At 38.3% G+C, this 13863-nt stretch overlaps 3 protein-coding genes across 11 annotated transcripts in view; all 3 read left to right on the top strand.

The window, feature by feature from the left end:
- The window catches only part of LOC125801241 (zinc finger protein 484-like), a 356394-nt gene extending 349701 nt beyond the window's left edge, over positions 1–6693 (top strand). For 4 of the 5 annotated variants that reach the window (XM_049477661.1, XM_049477657.1, XM_049477660.1 and 1 more), the window contains one exon: positions 2029–6693. In XM_049477661.1, coding sequence (XP_049333618.1) covers positions 2097–3287 — 1191 coding nt within the window. In that variant the 5' untranslated portion in view covers positions 2029–2096 and the 3' untranslated portion in view covers positions 3288–6693. Of the gene's footprint in view, positions 1–1977 lie in introns of all 5 variants that reach the window. The other variant, XM_049477659.1, reaches the window with a different exon arrangement.
- The window catches only part of LOC125801430 (zinc finger protein 239-like), a 269977-nt gene that overhangs the window by 35492 nt on the left and 220622 nt on the right, over positions 1–13863 (top strand). The window contains exon 1 of one of the 2 annotated variants that reach the window (XM_049478163.1): positions 13506–13525. The exons of the other annotated variant lie outside the window; for it this stretch is intronic. The gene's annotated coding sequence lies outside the window, so the exon portion shown is untranslated. Of the gene's footprint in view, positions 1–13505; positions 13526–13863 lie in introns of those variants that run through there. 2 annotated transcript variants of the gene reach the window in all.
- LOC125801362 (zinc finger protein 239-like) overlaps positions 1–13863 on the top strand; it is a 196717-nt gene that overhangs the window by 178086 nt on the left and 4768 nt on the right. The window contains exon 1 of one of the 4 annotated variants that reach the window (XM_049477968.1): positions 13441–13525. The exons of the other annotated variants lie outside the window; for them this stretch is intronic. The gene's annotated coding sequence lies outside the window, so the exon portion shown is untranslated. Of the gene's footprint in view, positions 1–13440; positions 13526–13863 lie in introns of those variants that run through there. 4 annotated transcript variants of the gene reach the window in all.

Raw genomic sequence — 13863 nt, 5'->3', positions numbered from 1 at the left:
CAAATAATTCCCACACTGGGCCTACAGGGGCATTAATGCACTGGACCAGTTCAGGCTAGCCCACAGCGGCCTTTTATAGGATTTGAGTGGGCCAGCCAATGAACAGGCTGCCCACAGAAAACCCATGTTGGGCCTGTTTGGAATTTTAATGGGCTAGCCCCTGCCCACAGTGCCCGCACTTAGCCCACGAAGGGCCGATGTGTAGCTTTTTGCTGGGTAATAATGCACTCCATATATGCAGGATTAAAGTAAAATAAATTATACTGGACATAAACATATATAAAATGTCTCTAGAAGATATAATAGGAAATGAAAACAGTGTGAATTTTTCTTTTGCTTAAAACAGCAAGAAAGTACTACCCTGAATGTGATAATTAGGGGTGGGTGATATGGCTCCATATTTCAGGGTAATATAGTTCATGATATTCAAAAATATTGGCAACATTATTTCTTACGATATTTTATGGCATACTGCCTTATTAAAACAGATTAATGTCATTTCTGGAGCTGTGATTGTATGCAGATAAATTATCCCATAAATGGTCCAACACCTGAATAAAAAAAGTAATATTATCTAATTTCTAGAACATAAAAACAGGAAGGGGTAGGTCGAGACTCTTCATCAAGCATATACATTTAATACAGGCTTTTTCTGCTTCCGGTCACTGAAATTATTGTATTGAAAAACTAAATATTTGATTATAAAAGGTGAGGGGTAGAGATATACTGCAAGTCAGAAAATTACAAAGATATTTATAAGATAAAATGAGATACACTTTGTTAGAGCAGTATGACATATTTACAGCTAGTGCTGGACGATATGGCCAAAATTTATATCACGATACATTCCTTAATTTCGGTCGATACAATATAATTTCGATATCGATATAAATATTTGGAAGGCCTCAGAAAAACTGTTAGGAATCCCTGCAATGGAAATCTGTACCTATTACTGTCTTTAAAACCTCCTCTCATAAAAAAACTGTATAATACTTTAGAAATTAAAAAATGGTCAGAATGAATTAATGCTCACCTTTATTTGCATGTAGCAATATAAAAACATGACATCTCTGTCAAACACAAACCAATAACCTATTTACATTTTACCAATATAAATAACTTTACATTACAACAGAGGCAGAGCTTCTTATCCTTTTGTAAACATATTTAACATATCAAAACAAAAGTGCCTTATCCAGGATAAAGAATGCAGAAAGCCTTCATTTATATAAAAGGAACACGATATCACCGTCAAATAAACAAACCTATATCAACTAGAAATAACTTAGATACAACATAAACTACATAAGTGCTTCAGCCAGAATAAGGAAGATATTGTGTGTAGTGAAACTGCTTGAGGTGGTGGAACAGATTAGATGCATTACCGTTGCTAGTCAACTCCACTTTCCGGCACAATTGGGAGCAAGCTGAAGTTTATCAGACCTTTGAAAGCCGAACCACTGAATTAGACCTGCCTCCCTCAACTATCTCTCCTGTTTAATCACTTGTGGAAGCATCAGGTGTGCTCATTCTGCATCTAAAATCTAAAATTCTGCATCAGGGCCGAGCCTAATCGAGGAACTCGGTTCGGCCGCACTGCGCTCCGCTCGGCTTCATAGCGGGAGGTTCTAGGTGTGGACCGGAGCGCAGCCGAGCTTCAAGTTTTAGTAGTATGGATTATAGTGTAAAGTGTGATACTACTAAAGTAGTAGTATAACACTGTATTCAGTGCTCAGGACAGCAGCAGTGTTTCTGCTACATACATTTTGCAGCTGCAGCCTGCTGACAGTCAAGATACAACTACATATTAAAACGTCTGTGAATTTATAATGGGATAAAAGTACTGAAGCCTTTATTGTAGTATGAAGGTGTCCCAGTATTTTTCTCCATATAGTGTAACTAATGTAGGTAATTCTTTTTGGTTAATTGACCTGCTTTTATTTTAATACACAACATTTTTTTTCTTTGTTTTTCCAGAATAAACAACAAGGATATTTAATAAAGAGCAGTGTTAAACTGCTGAAAGAGGTGAAGCACAAGCCATCCAGAAGAATCTCCTGAAAACGCAGAAATTGTTTGCTACATTTCACAGACAGATGGAGCCAAGTCCCGACATGGAGAAACATCAGCACTCTGTCAAGAGTTTTACTAAACAGAGTGATATCAAAAAACACCAGCGCATTCACACAGGAGAGAAACCGTATCACTGTTTCGACTGTGGGAAGAGTTTTAATCAACAGAGTAAACTCAAAATACACCAGCGCATTCACACAGGAGAGAAACCGTATTACTGTTTCGACTGTGGGAAGAGTTTTACTGAACAGAGTAAACTCAAAATACACCAGCGCATTCACACAGGAGAGAAACCGTATTACTGTTTCGACTGTGGGAAGAGTTTTACTGAACAGGGTAAACTCAAAATACACCAGCGCATTCACACAGGAGAGAAACCGTATCACTGCTCAGACTGTGGGAAGAGTTTTACTCAACAGAGTAATCTCAAACTGCATCAGCGCATTCACACAGGAGAGAAACCGTATCACTGTTCAGACTGTGGGAAGAGTTTTACTACACAGAGTCATCTCAAACTGCATCAGCGCATTCACACAGGAGAGAAACCGTATTACTGTTTCGACTGTGGGAAGAGTTTTACTGAACAGAGTAAACTCAAAAATCACCAGCGCATTCACACAGGAGAGAAACCGTATCACTGCTCAGACTGTGGGAAGAGTTTTACTAGACAGAGTGATCTCAAAAATCACCAGCGCATTCACACAGGAGAGAAACCGTATCACTGCTCAGACTGTGGGAAGAGTTTTACTAGACAGAGTGATCTCAAAATACACCAGCGCATTCACACAGGAGAGAAACCGTATCACTGCTCAGACTGTGGGGAGAGTTTTACTCAACAGAGTCATCTCAAAATACACCAGCGCATTCACACAGGAGAGAAACCGTATCACTGCTCAGACTGTGATAAGTGTTTTACTACACAGAGTGATCTCAAAATACATCAACGCATTCACACAGGAGAGAAACCGTATCACTGTTTCGACTGTGGGAAGAGTTTTACTACACAGAGTCATCTCAAACTGCACCAGCGCATTCACACAGGAGAGAAACCGTATTACTGTTTCGACTGTGATAAGTGTTTTACTACACAGAGTCATCTCAAACTGCACCAGCGCATTCACACAGGAGAGAAACCATATCACTGTTCAGACTGTGGGAAGAGTTTTACTTTACAGAGTGAACTTATATTACATCAGTGCATTCACAAAAGATAGAAAAGTATCCCAAATCTGTTCCTCTGCCATAAAAAATGCAAACCTTAAATCTTTCAGACAGCCAAAAACACCTCATCATGCACAAAATCTTCACTCTGTTACAAGAACTTCATTTAAAAATGGCTTTTTACAGGTTCAGAAAAATGAATCTTATCCAGAGATGATGTTTACTGAATTTCATGCTGTGTTTTTATGTATGTTTGTATACCTACATTAGTTAATGCCTGCAGAGCTCTTCAACACTTAGTGTTGTGTTTTAAGAAGTTTTTACACACAGAATCATAAATGGTACCACTAACAGCATAAACTAGGAACATACATTTTTAAAATTTTTTCAGTGATATGCTGAATAAATAGTAAAGCGATGATGCTAGCTCAGAGTAAAATCGTATATTAAATCTCAGCATTAGCTTTAGAACTAATAATAAACAAAAGTGAGGATTTTACCATTCTGGGACATTTTTAGGTGTAAAAATTGAATATGCTTTGCCATAAGTAGGAAATGATCATTTGGTCAACTTATGTCATTTACAGCCTTAACACATTCTCAATTGTTTACATATAAAAACTTTCTTTATTTTTTCCTCCACTCCACGTTTGTAGTTTGTAGTTGGAGCGAGGGCACTGCCAGTGTTTGCTCCAGATGTTAGATTAGCATTACTTAGTCTTTTAAAATTTAGATGTCGTAGTTTAAAGGAGTAGAGTATTCTTAGGAGTAGAGAATATTCTTAGCTTGCAACAAAAGGCCAACAAAATCCTTTTCAGAGTTAAAAAAAAAACAAAAAAAAAAACGGTCTAGCTGTAGTTTCCATACTGAAAGCAACACTCTGCAGGCTATGCAGCAGTAAGACTGCAGGATCCTTGATTCCCTCTACTGCACATGTGTCAAACACAAGGCCCGCGGGCCAAATGTGGCCACATCCAAGCGAGAGCTTGTAAGATGTTAGTGTCTATAATAAATAGGTCAGAAGCGTTCTTTGACCAAAAACTACATTTCCCACAATGCTTGTCGATTGTATTACCCGCGAAGTTACGGCTTACTGCCACTACACGGCAGTGTAGTCATTGATGTGGAAACCCTGCCGGAGGGAAGGCGTAACTTCGCGGGTGGAATTGAGACATACAAACGTTTATCCCATAATGTCCAGAAAAAGAGAAGCTGATGCAGACGGAGGGCTGTGCTTCAAGGCGAAAGACCGGTATGCCTTTTGTGTTACGAAGAGTGTTCCTGACCAAAATAAACGCTTGTTAGGAGAGATATAAGTTCTGTGTAAATATTTATACGACAATAGCTGACAAAATCTGTTTTAATGACGTTAATAAACATCACTGTGACAGCGCTAGTCACAGTTTCACCTCAGCAAAGGAGGAGGACGTGAATAACTTATCTAACCAGCCTTTACTGATTTCTGCCCCCAATAACCCTTTCAATAACCTCCAATAGCCTTTAATAGTCTTCAGTAGCCTTCAACAGTCTAACCTTGCAGCCGTGGTGTGTTCACTAAACTCCGTAGTTATAAACATCCTGAGGTTAGCAGCGCGCTAACTGACCTGTTTATAATGTAATCCGAGCAGTGACTCCGTGACGACTGCTCTAAACTGCTGCTATTAGCTGCTTGGGCTGAAAGATGAACTGTAGAGAGCTGTATTATTCGGTTAGTGGGGTTAAAATCTTTATTTTCTACACAGAAGAATTTTAAAAACTGTAAAAACGCTCCAGACTGCCTCAGCTGAGCCTGTAGCCCGTGGCTGGGCTGTAGCTCTGACTCAGTAAAGACTGCGGGCTTGTGCTGCTGCAGCTCCGACTAGTGGTTGTATGAGGAACTGCTAAATCTGAGGAAATGCTAAATCTGTCACATGTTCTTAACAGCTCACAATTTTTAATTTTATATTTATTAAGCCTTATTTCAGTATCAAACGTTTTGATCAAAGTTAATACAACTTGTATTTTATGTCATTTCTATTCACTTGACTAGTTTGGTTCTTGATTGATGGAGTTTTTGGATTTCATAACATGACAAATTAAAAGGATTTATGTTAATAGAGCAACAAGCAAACATTTTTTTCCATGCAACTGTAATATTTGATTGAATAAATAGTATATTGAGAGTTATTTAACATTAAGGAGTAATTACATTCATTTTATATTACATTTGGTTACATTTTATTACATTTATAAGTTACATCTGGCCCTCAGAGGACAGCCAATATGCCAATGTGGCCCTCGGCCAAAATGAGTTTGACACCCCTGCTCTACTGGTTTTCTCATTGGTCTATGGTTCAGTCAGTCTGATTAAAAATCTGCAAGTTAATCTACAGGGATATTTGGTTGTGTTGTGTTGCTAAAGTTATATACTCTGTTATCTTTTCCTTATTTGGTATCGTTTTGCTAAAGGGTTTTTTTATATCTCTAAAGGTACTAAAAATATCTAATCCATTTACTTTATTGATTGTTTTATCCAGTACCAGCTATTATCGTTGTTTTACATCACCTTATGTATTTACTCATATTCATATCTATGTGATTCAATAAAAGGCTTTTATATTGCAAGATCTGCAATCTTATCTATTCTTTCAACTTAAGCATTTAGCCAAAAGCTTTTGTACACAGCCAAACATACATTCAAGCAACCACTATATACAGTGCCTTGCAAAAGTATTCGGCCCCCCCTTGAACTTTTCAAACTTTTGCCACATTTTGGGCTTCAAACATAAATATATGATTTTTTTGTTTGTTTTTTGTGAAGAATTAACAAGTGTGTAAGAATACGGAGGAGTTTTGCCTTACTATGTTCATTGTTCATTGATTAAAGGGTTAATCTGTGTGTAACTAAATCAGCATTTCACTTAATCAGTATGTTATTCAAGCATTTAGCACGATTCATGATGATTCACATTGTGACTTAGAATGTATGTATATTGTGTCCTTGTGCTCAAAGCAAGGCCGTTTTTCTTGCAACTTAGCATGATTGATTTTTTCCAGCAGAACCATGAGTTTCTGTACATGTAATCTATAGTCTGATAAGGTTGGGGTGACCGAGTTCTCGGCTGACGTATAGGATGAATAACTGCTTATCAGTATCAGGATCCGGGGGGTGTGAGGAGCCTCCTCACACACCATTAGACTGAGGCCAGGCGAATGCCTGTTTTTATTAGACTCTGTCTAGGAAGAAGAGTAGAGTTGGGCGGGAGAGCTTCTCCCGAGAGGGACTACAGAGCCACAGGTCCTGTTCACACAGCCGAGAACTCTGGAAACCCCAACTTTTCTCACCTTTGGGGTTTTCCTCTTATTTTCACCTTTTTATTTCAATTCATTTTTCAATAATCTTTTTACTCAATTTTTGATGTATCCAAAAAAACTGTTTTGCTCAGAAGATTCTTTGAATAAAATCTGACGGAACTACAACTTTGGACTGGATCTCCTTTTCTTCTTTATGACGTATCATGCCAAATACATCATAATTCGAACAGAAGATCAATAATCTTTCAATCGTGAAGTGGAACGAAATTTATTGGATACACATTATGTTGAGATACTCAGTATTTTGAGAACATTGGTATTTAACTTGTGTGAAACTGACACCAATAAATCCATAACTCCTGCTATTTACTTACATAGAAGTGTTTTTTTTCTCAGTAGCTCAGTCGCTGTGAAGTGTGGAGGATAGTTTTGCAATATATTGATTATCGCTGAATCGCAGTTTTGAGATATCACCGTTATCATTAATTTACCACTTTGCTCAAAGGTGCTGAAAAAAACTTGAAAATGGGCCTTGAAAGTGCTTGAAAAGTGCTTGAATTTTACTTTGTAAAAGGTGTTTGAACCCTGTGTTTAAAAACCCCAGCAGCACTGCTGCACCTGATCTACATGTACCAACACAACACACACAAACACGTCACCACATTAGTGTCAATGCAGTTTTAAGAAATATTTATCACGAAAATAAAGCTCTCTGGTGCTGGGAATTAAATATACAGGGTAAAATTTAGGCTAATCGGATATGCAGGTGAAAAAAATAAACTACAGTTTGTGGAACTACAAAAATGGACACATCAAAAACAGGTAAACTTAAGCAGGCTGTGTGTGTATGTGTGAATATGTGTATGTTTATACCTACAAATCTCAAATGTAAATTGACATAATATGGACCATTAAATGACGGTAACAACCTGACCGTTTGACACTTAGCTAATCTGCATACCAGTAGGAGAGAGCAGAGATAGACTGGCTGTGTATGAAACGGTAGGCAGCTACCACAATCCCTCATGCCTGAGCTGTTCATATGTTAACACCCACTAAATGATTAACCCTTTACAAGTATTAATATGAACTTTAGGAAAAAGAATATAAACAGAATTGCCCTTTTTTCTATTGTGAGTTAAATGAAGTCACTGCTGCCCATTCTAATAAGCTAACCGTATGACTAGCTTGATGAGTTCTGGGGACATTTTTACATGGGATGTGTCTGAAAGATCTGTGGAAAAAAAGACATTGCTTAAAATAATAAAAAGTATTATTACAAACGTTACAAAAGGACTTTCTGAGCTGAAAACAAAAAAAAAGAAAATATGTTTTATAAAATTGATTGAGATATCATATATATCCTATACCCAGTTTATAGACACATTTGGGACATACCGGGGTTGGACAATGAAATTGAAACACCTGTCTACAGTCACTCAGTGTTGGATCTTAGTTTTACATGAAAATAAATCATGCCAGTTTTTATTCTGAGCTCTGGCTCGCTTCTTTTTTTTCCTCCTTTTTTCCTCCCTGTATCACAAACTCTTCTAGTTCCTCCCTTTACCCAAGTTTGATTTTAGGAAGTCTTTTACGTCTTCTCTGTATATGTGTTGTTTGCAGAGGCGGTCTTTGCATAGAGGCGTTGCTAGGCAACTGCCATAGGGCTCGTCCCACTGCAGCCCACTGTAGGGGCCCTTTGACTAGCTGCAAACTTTCCATAGGCCTACAGCTGGTAATTGGGGCCCTTTGGACAGTAATTCACGGATAGTGTGTTCATAAATGGTGATTCTTGTATGTTTAAAATGGAAACAAAGATAACACAATACATTACAAAGAAATACAGATTCCGTCCACACCCCCTCTCTTTCGCGTTAAAATGGAATATTCCATCCATGCCATGTGGCCATGCCGGTGAACCACAAACGCGCTGCTTGTGAAAGATGGAATTAAAGTGAAATTAAGTGTACAAGTGGGTTGTGAGTGAAGCCATGAAGCGCCACCACCCAAGTGGCTAAACTTAAAACAGATGCTCTTCCAAAAGCTTTTTTAGTGTGTCAGCACCACTGGACCAAATGTTTTGGTGGAGGAGGAGGACGAGGAGGTGCCATACTAGGGTTGTGTCATTTATGACCCAACATCGCGATGGACCATTGCGATGCCACGCCCACTTTTTTTATTTTTCCAGAAACATGCACTGACCTTCTTTAGGTCTTCTTCACCTAAAACTTTAGCAGGGATTGTACAGAAAAAGATCAAATCAGGTATATAACTTAAATGAATTAGAGTCAGGGATAAAATTAAAATACCCTACTGCTATAAATATGCCTAATTGGCATATTATTATATTATTTATTATTATTCTATTATTATTAAGATATTATTATTTATATCTAGGTTACAGCTTGTCTTCGTTTTTTTTCTTCATGTCTGTATTAATTTTAAACATTTCATGTTATTCACGCAAATAGAATAAGCCTGCTCGTTGTGCGTCGGGTGCGTTGGGCACCTTACTTTGAATAATTACTAGTTACTAACGAAGTTACCCCACTATAAAAGTAACTAGTTACCAGTAAAAGTAAGTATTGACTTACTTTAAATCATGTAAATTCTATTATTATTATAAAAATAATAAACAAAAATAAAACCAAAATGTTGACAAAAATATAATCTAACGAATTTCAAAACATAGAAACGAAAAACGTTAAAATGGTATTGATATGACATAATATAATCAAACAGTTTAGCTTCAGTAAAGGAAATTGCGATAAAAAAAAACTGGAGCCTATCCCAGCAGGCATCGGGCAGAAGGCAGGATACACCCAGGACAGGCCGCCAATCCATCGCAGGGCAGACAGACACAGACAGACAAAAAGACACATTCGCTCACACACTCACACACTCACACCTGAGGGGCAATTTCAATCAAGTTCCAATTAGTCTGAACGTGCCGTCTTTGGACTGTGGGAGGAAACCGGAGAACCCGGAGGAAACCCACGCAGACACGGGGAGAACGTGCAAACTCCACACAGAAAGACCCGGGTTGCCCCAGCCGGGAATCAAACCCAGGCCGTCTTGCTGTGAGGCAGAAGTGCTACCCACTGCGCCACCGTGCCGCCCATTCATTTTAAATATTTTTAGTATTTTATTGATCAAACTCCCCCGCCACCGATATCATCCATCGAGATGTTTCAATGTAAGCATCGTCATCTGCCAGTTAAGGAGACATCGCCCAACCCTATGCCGTACACTCTCTCACACACACAAACACACACACACACACACACACACACACACTCACTCCCCCAAACTCTCCTCATTCAGTCACATACCCTTTTTCTCTTTCTTTCGCCCCCACATATGTTCCCTCTCATACACATGCATTATCTCTCTCTCTCTTATTCACACACTCACACAGGGACACTCTTCATCACTCACTCAGATGTCTCTCTCACACACTCATTCTCTCTCTTTCTGTCACACATGCATTTACACAAACTCTGCCTCCTCTCTCTCTCTCTCTCTCTCTCTCTCTCTCTCTCATATATTTTCACTCTACATGTTGATGTGATTGATAATTATTCTTTATCATTAAGTTCAGTTACAATTCTAGATAATAATTACTGATTGACTCACTCACACAAATGCTCTCAGTCACACTGCTTTACCTTTTTTTGGCATTGGGGTGTATATTTTATTTAAAGATATGTTTATTGATTGCACATATAAAAAGTACAATTAGCATTGAAAGCTTCAATTTTCTTTTTTTACTATTTTTTTAAAATAAATATTTTCCATTTTGACATACAATGGTGTTATATCTGAAACTTATTTCTCGCATATTAACGTTGATGGCCCCCTAGCTAAATTCGCCTTGAGCCCCCAAATTGCTAAGTCCGCCACTGATCACCATATAGCTAGGTAACCAAGTCTTATTGTTAAGGAAACTTCTCCTTAACTAAAACTAATTAAAACGGTAAATAAAAGAAAAACTAAAACGAACTGAAATGACAGATTGAATACCCTCATTTTTGTGTTTGTTAATTTATTTATAATTGATTTATATTAATGTGGTATATCATGATATATATCGTTATTGTGATATCTTTTTTTCCCATATTGACCAGCACTACTTCTAAGTAATATTAATTCATAAAATTTTAATTTTTTACCTTTTAAACCTTTATCTGATTTAAATTTGAATGAAACGTGTATAAGTGAAGGGTGTTCGGTTAACTTACCAACATACACTTGTACTTATATGCAATAAAATGGCATTGTAAGATCTAGCTGCTGTTTTATTTTTTCAAATTCCTGCTACATTGATCACTTGACCAACGATGTCTAAAAACCTTTTCCTTTAGACCACTTTATAAAAGATTCCTCTTTTTTTTTTACAACACAGTTAATAATTTTCCACCACATTAGCTTCAGACTAACAGTGATATGCACTCTTGAGTTCAATACGTGTTTTTTTTTTTTTGCATATGTAAAACAAAATCCTTTAAATATAAAAAACACAAAAGAAAATTTGTTGAGAAATGTAAATTTAATTGTGTTTTACCAAGAAAAACTGCAGCTCCACATCAATGGCTTAACTGATTTGTTTACTAAATCAATATAGCTGACACGGTGGCGTATCACAGCATCAGGTTAAATCCCAACTTCATCTGCAGAGCCAGAGTTCCAAGACCTGCTGCAGTTTTAGAGAAGCTAATGTTACCCACAGTTTCATCATCTCGATATCTATGTTGTATATGCTGGAGAGTGAGTGAACTCTGACCCGACTCTTTCCTTTTTTTTATGTTCTAGAAATTAGATAATATTACTTTTTTCCAGACGAGGGACCTGGGTTACAAAAGCACTGGGAACATTATCTAGCTAGATAGCATTAGATACTTGGGTTAATAAAAGCACTGGGAACATTTGCTAGTGTTGTAAAAAGAAAATGGAAGATGGGTTACCCCCATCCACCATCCGGGGTACAACTCCCCTACGTGTTCTTTTTGATGGAGAGAGTCGCAGACAGGTGGAGTGGAGTTGAAAGCAAATCAAGTATTTATTACAAAATACTGAATTCAGGAGAACCAATACATACAAGACAGTTAGCAGCCATCAAATAGTAAAAGTTCTGACCCCCCTCTGATCTGACTCCATGTTTATACCCCAAATGACGTGAAACCTGCTGATGAGGCGTTGCTAAAATCATCTCATGTTAGCATGCGTAATTTCACGTGTTAGTAATCCGTTTCACATGTCTGACCGGACCACTAGTGTTTGGCCTTGACTGTGTGCAGTCAGACAGTGTGGCATTGTTTCAGGAAGTGACTGTGTGCAGTCAGACAGTGTGGCATTGTTTCAGGAAGTGACTGTGTGCAGTCAGACAGTGTGGCATTGTTTCAGGAATTGACTGTGTGCAGTCAGACAGTGTGGCATTGTTTCAGGAATTGGACAGTGCCGCCCTCCCCATGTGCGCGCGTCCTCCCGCTTTGGTAGGTGAAGGACTTTACACGCACAGAGAGAAAGGCCGCCCTGTTCATCCCGAAGTCTCCTTTGTATCAATTCAGTTCGTACAGAGTGTACCAGTCGATGATTGATGGCCGTTAGTTAGGGTCATGCAGCGACCGAGATGCCTTAAGCGTGAGCTAAACAAGTCACACAATAGATTTCATATGTTATATGCTAATATGTCAGTAACACGTTGTTAGTACGCCATACAGTAGATCCTATGTGTTAGTTAAATGCCTTATGTATCATGTGGGTTAGTTTGTCATATAATAGAGTCTGTGTTAGTTACATGCCTGATCAAGCAATGTTTAACTATATGTGTAAAGAATATATATTGTGATTACTGTTTAGTCTTCTATATGAATGTGTATAAAATACAATGTGAGTAATATAAATGCGTATAAAATACAATGTGAGTATTGGTTAATCTTCTATATAAATGCATATAAAATACAAGGTTTCACACAATGATTATGTAATTATAGATGCTAAAGTTAAGTAATCATAATTGAAATAAACGGTTACTCTTCACTAGCTGGATAACATTAGATACTGGTTAAAAAGCACTGGGAACATTGGCTAGCTAGATAACATTAGTTACTTGGTTTAAAAAAAAAACACTGGTAACATTGGCTAATTAAATAACATTAGATACTTGGGTTAAAAATGCACTGGTAAGATTGGCTAGCTAGATAACATTAGTTACTTGGTTTAAAAAAGCACTGGGAACATTGGCTAGATAGATAACATTAGTTACTTGGGTTAAAAAAAACACTGGGAACATTTGCTAGCTAGATAACAATAGATACTTGTGTAGGACCCTTAAAAATATCCTGTGTATTTGTATTTGTATTATTTCTTTGTTTTTCGTTGTAAGTGTAAACGAACTCCATTTCCCAGGAGCCTTTTCTGTTTTGCGGGTTTTTCCTGCTGGTTTCCTGTTCAGCTCAGCCAATCATACGAGTGAAAAGCTCGACAGACATTTTTCTATCCAATCCGCGCCGAGTAGGGGCGGGACTAAGAGGGAGAGTGTGAGTGTCTGTGGGTGTGTGTTGGAGGAGAAGGAGAGAGAAAGTGAGGAGAGAAGTTGTGTTTAGACTCTCCGGAGCGCTTTTATTTACTTGTTATCCGCTCTATAACACAGTTACAGTGCTATTGTACTGTATAGTGCTCTAAACCGCAGCGTTCAGTTCAGTTTTACTGCGGAACCTCTGAAGAGGCAGTTCAGCCGGACTGTGGAGTAAAGGCGATTCTCCGCGGACTGAGAGCTGCTGCTGCTGAGTTTCCTCGCGCCTGTCTGCAGCAGCTCGGCCGGACCTCGCGTGTGAGTTGAACACGGAGGGTGTTCTGATCTTCCCGGCGCTCGTGCACTGCGTCGTCTCCCGCTGTGAGTGCTGGGGACTGCTGCGCTCCTACCGGGAGCACCGGGAACCGCGAGTCTGTTGCCATGGCTACTGAGGACGCCACCTCCGTGAGCTCTGTGTGAACCGTGAGTAACGAATCAACTGACTCGGTTGACTCATTCGATTCACTTTCGCTTTCGCTGACTGAGTGAAGTTATAAGTGCACCAACGTACCGGCCCAACAAAAAGCGCTTGAACTGTTTACCTGGGTGTTTTACCTCTTATTGGAGGTGTGTTTTCTCAGTTGAGTGTTTCATACTAATTGTTTAAACCAAGAATTGTTTTATTTGGGTAGTTTGTTTTACTTTGGTTTTATTAAACAGAGTTTCACCAAATATATAAATAAAAAGGAAAATAAAATGAGATTAACTACTTACATAAATGCATTAAACATTGAAAGGGGTCAAATTGACCCCAAACATAA

Source organism: Astyanax mexicanus, chromosome 4, assembly GCF_023375975.1.
Source record: "Astyanax mexicanus isolate ESR-SI-001 chromosome 4, AstMex3_surface, whole genome shotgun sequence".
Classification (NCBI taxonomy): domain Eukaryota; kingdom Metazoa; phylum Chordata; class Actinopteri; order Characiformes; family Acestrorhamphidae; genus Astyanax; species Astyanax mexicanus.
This window is presented reverse-complemented; position numbering and strand designations above follow the sequence as displayed.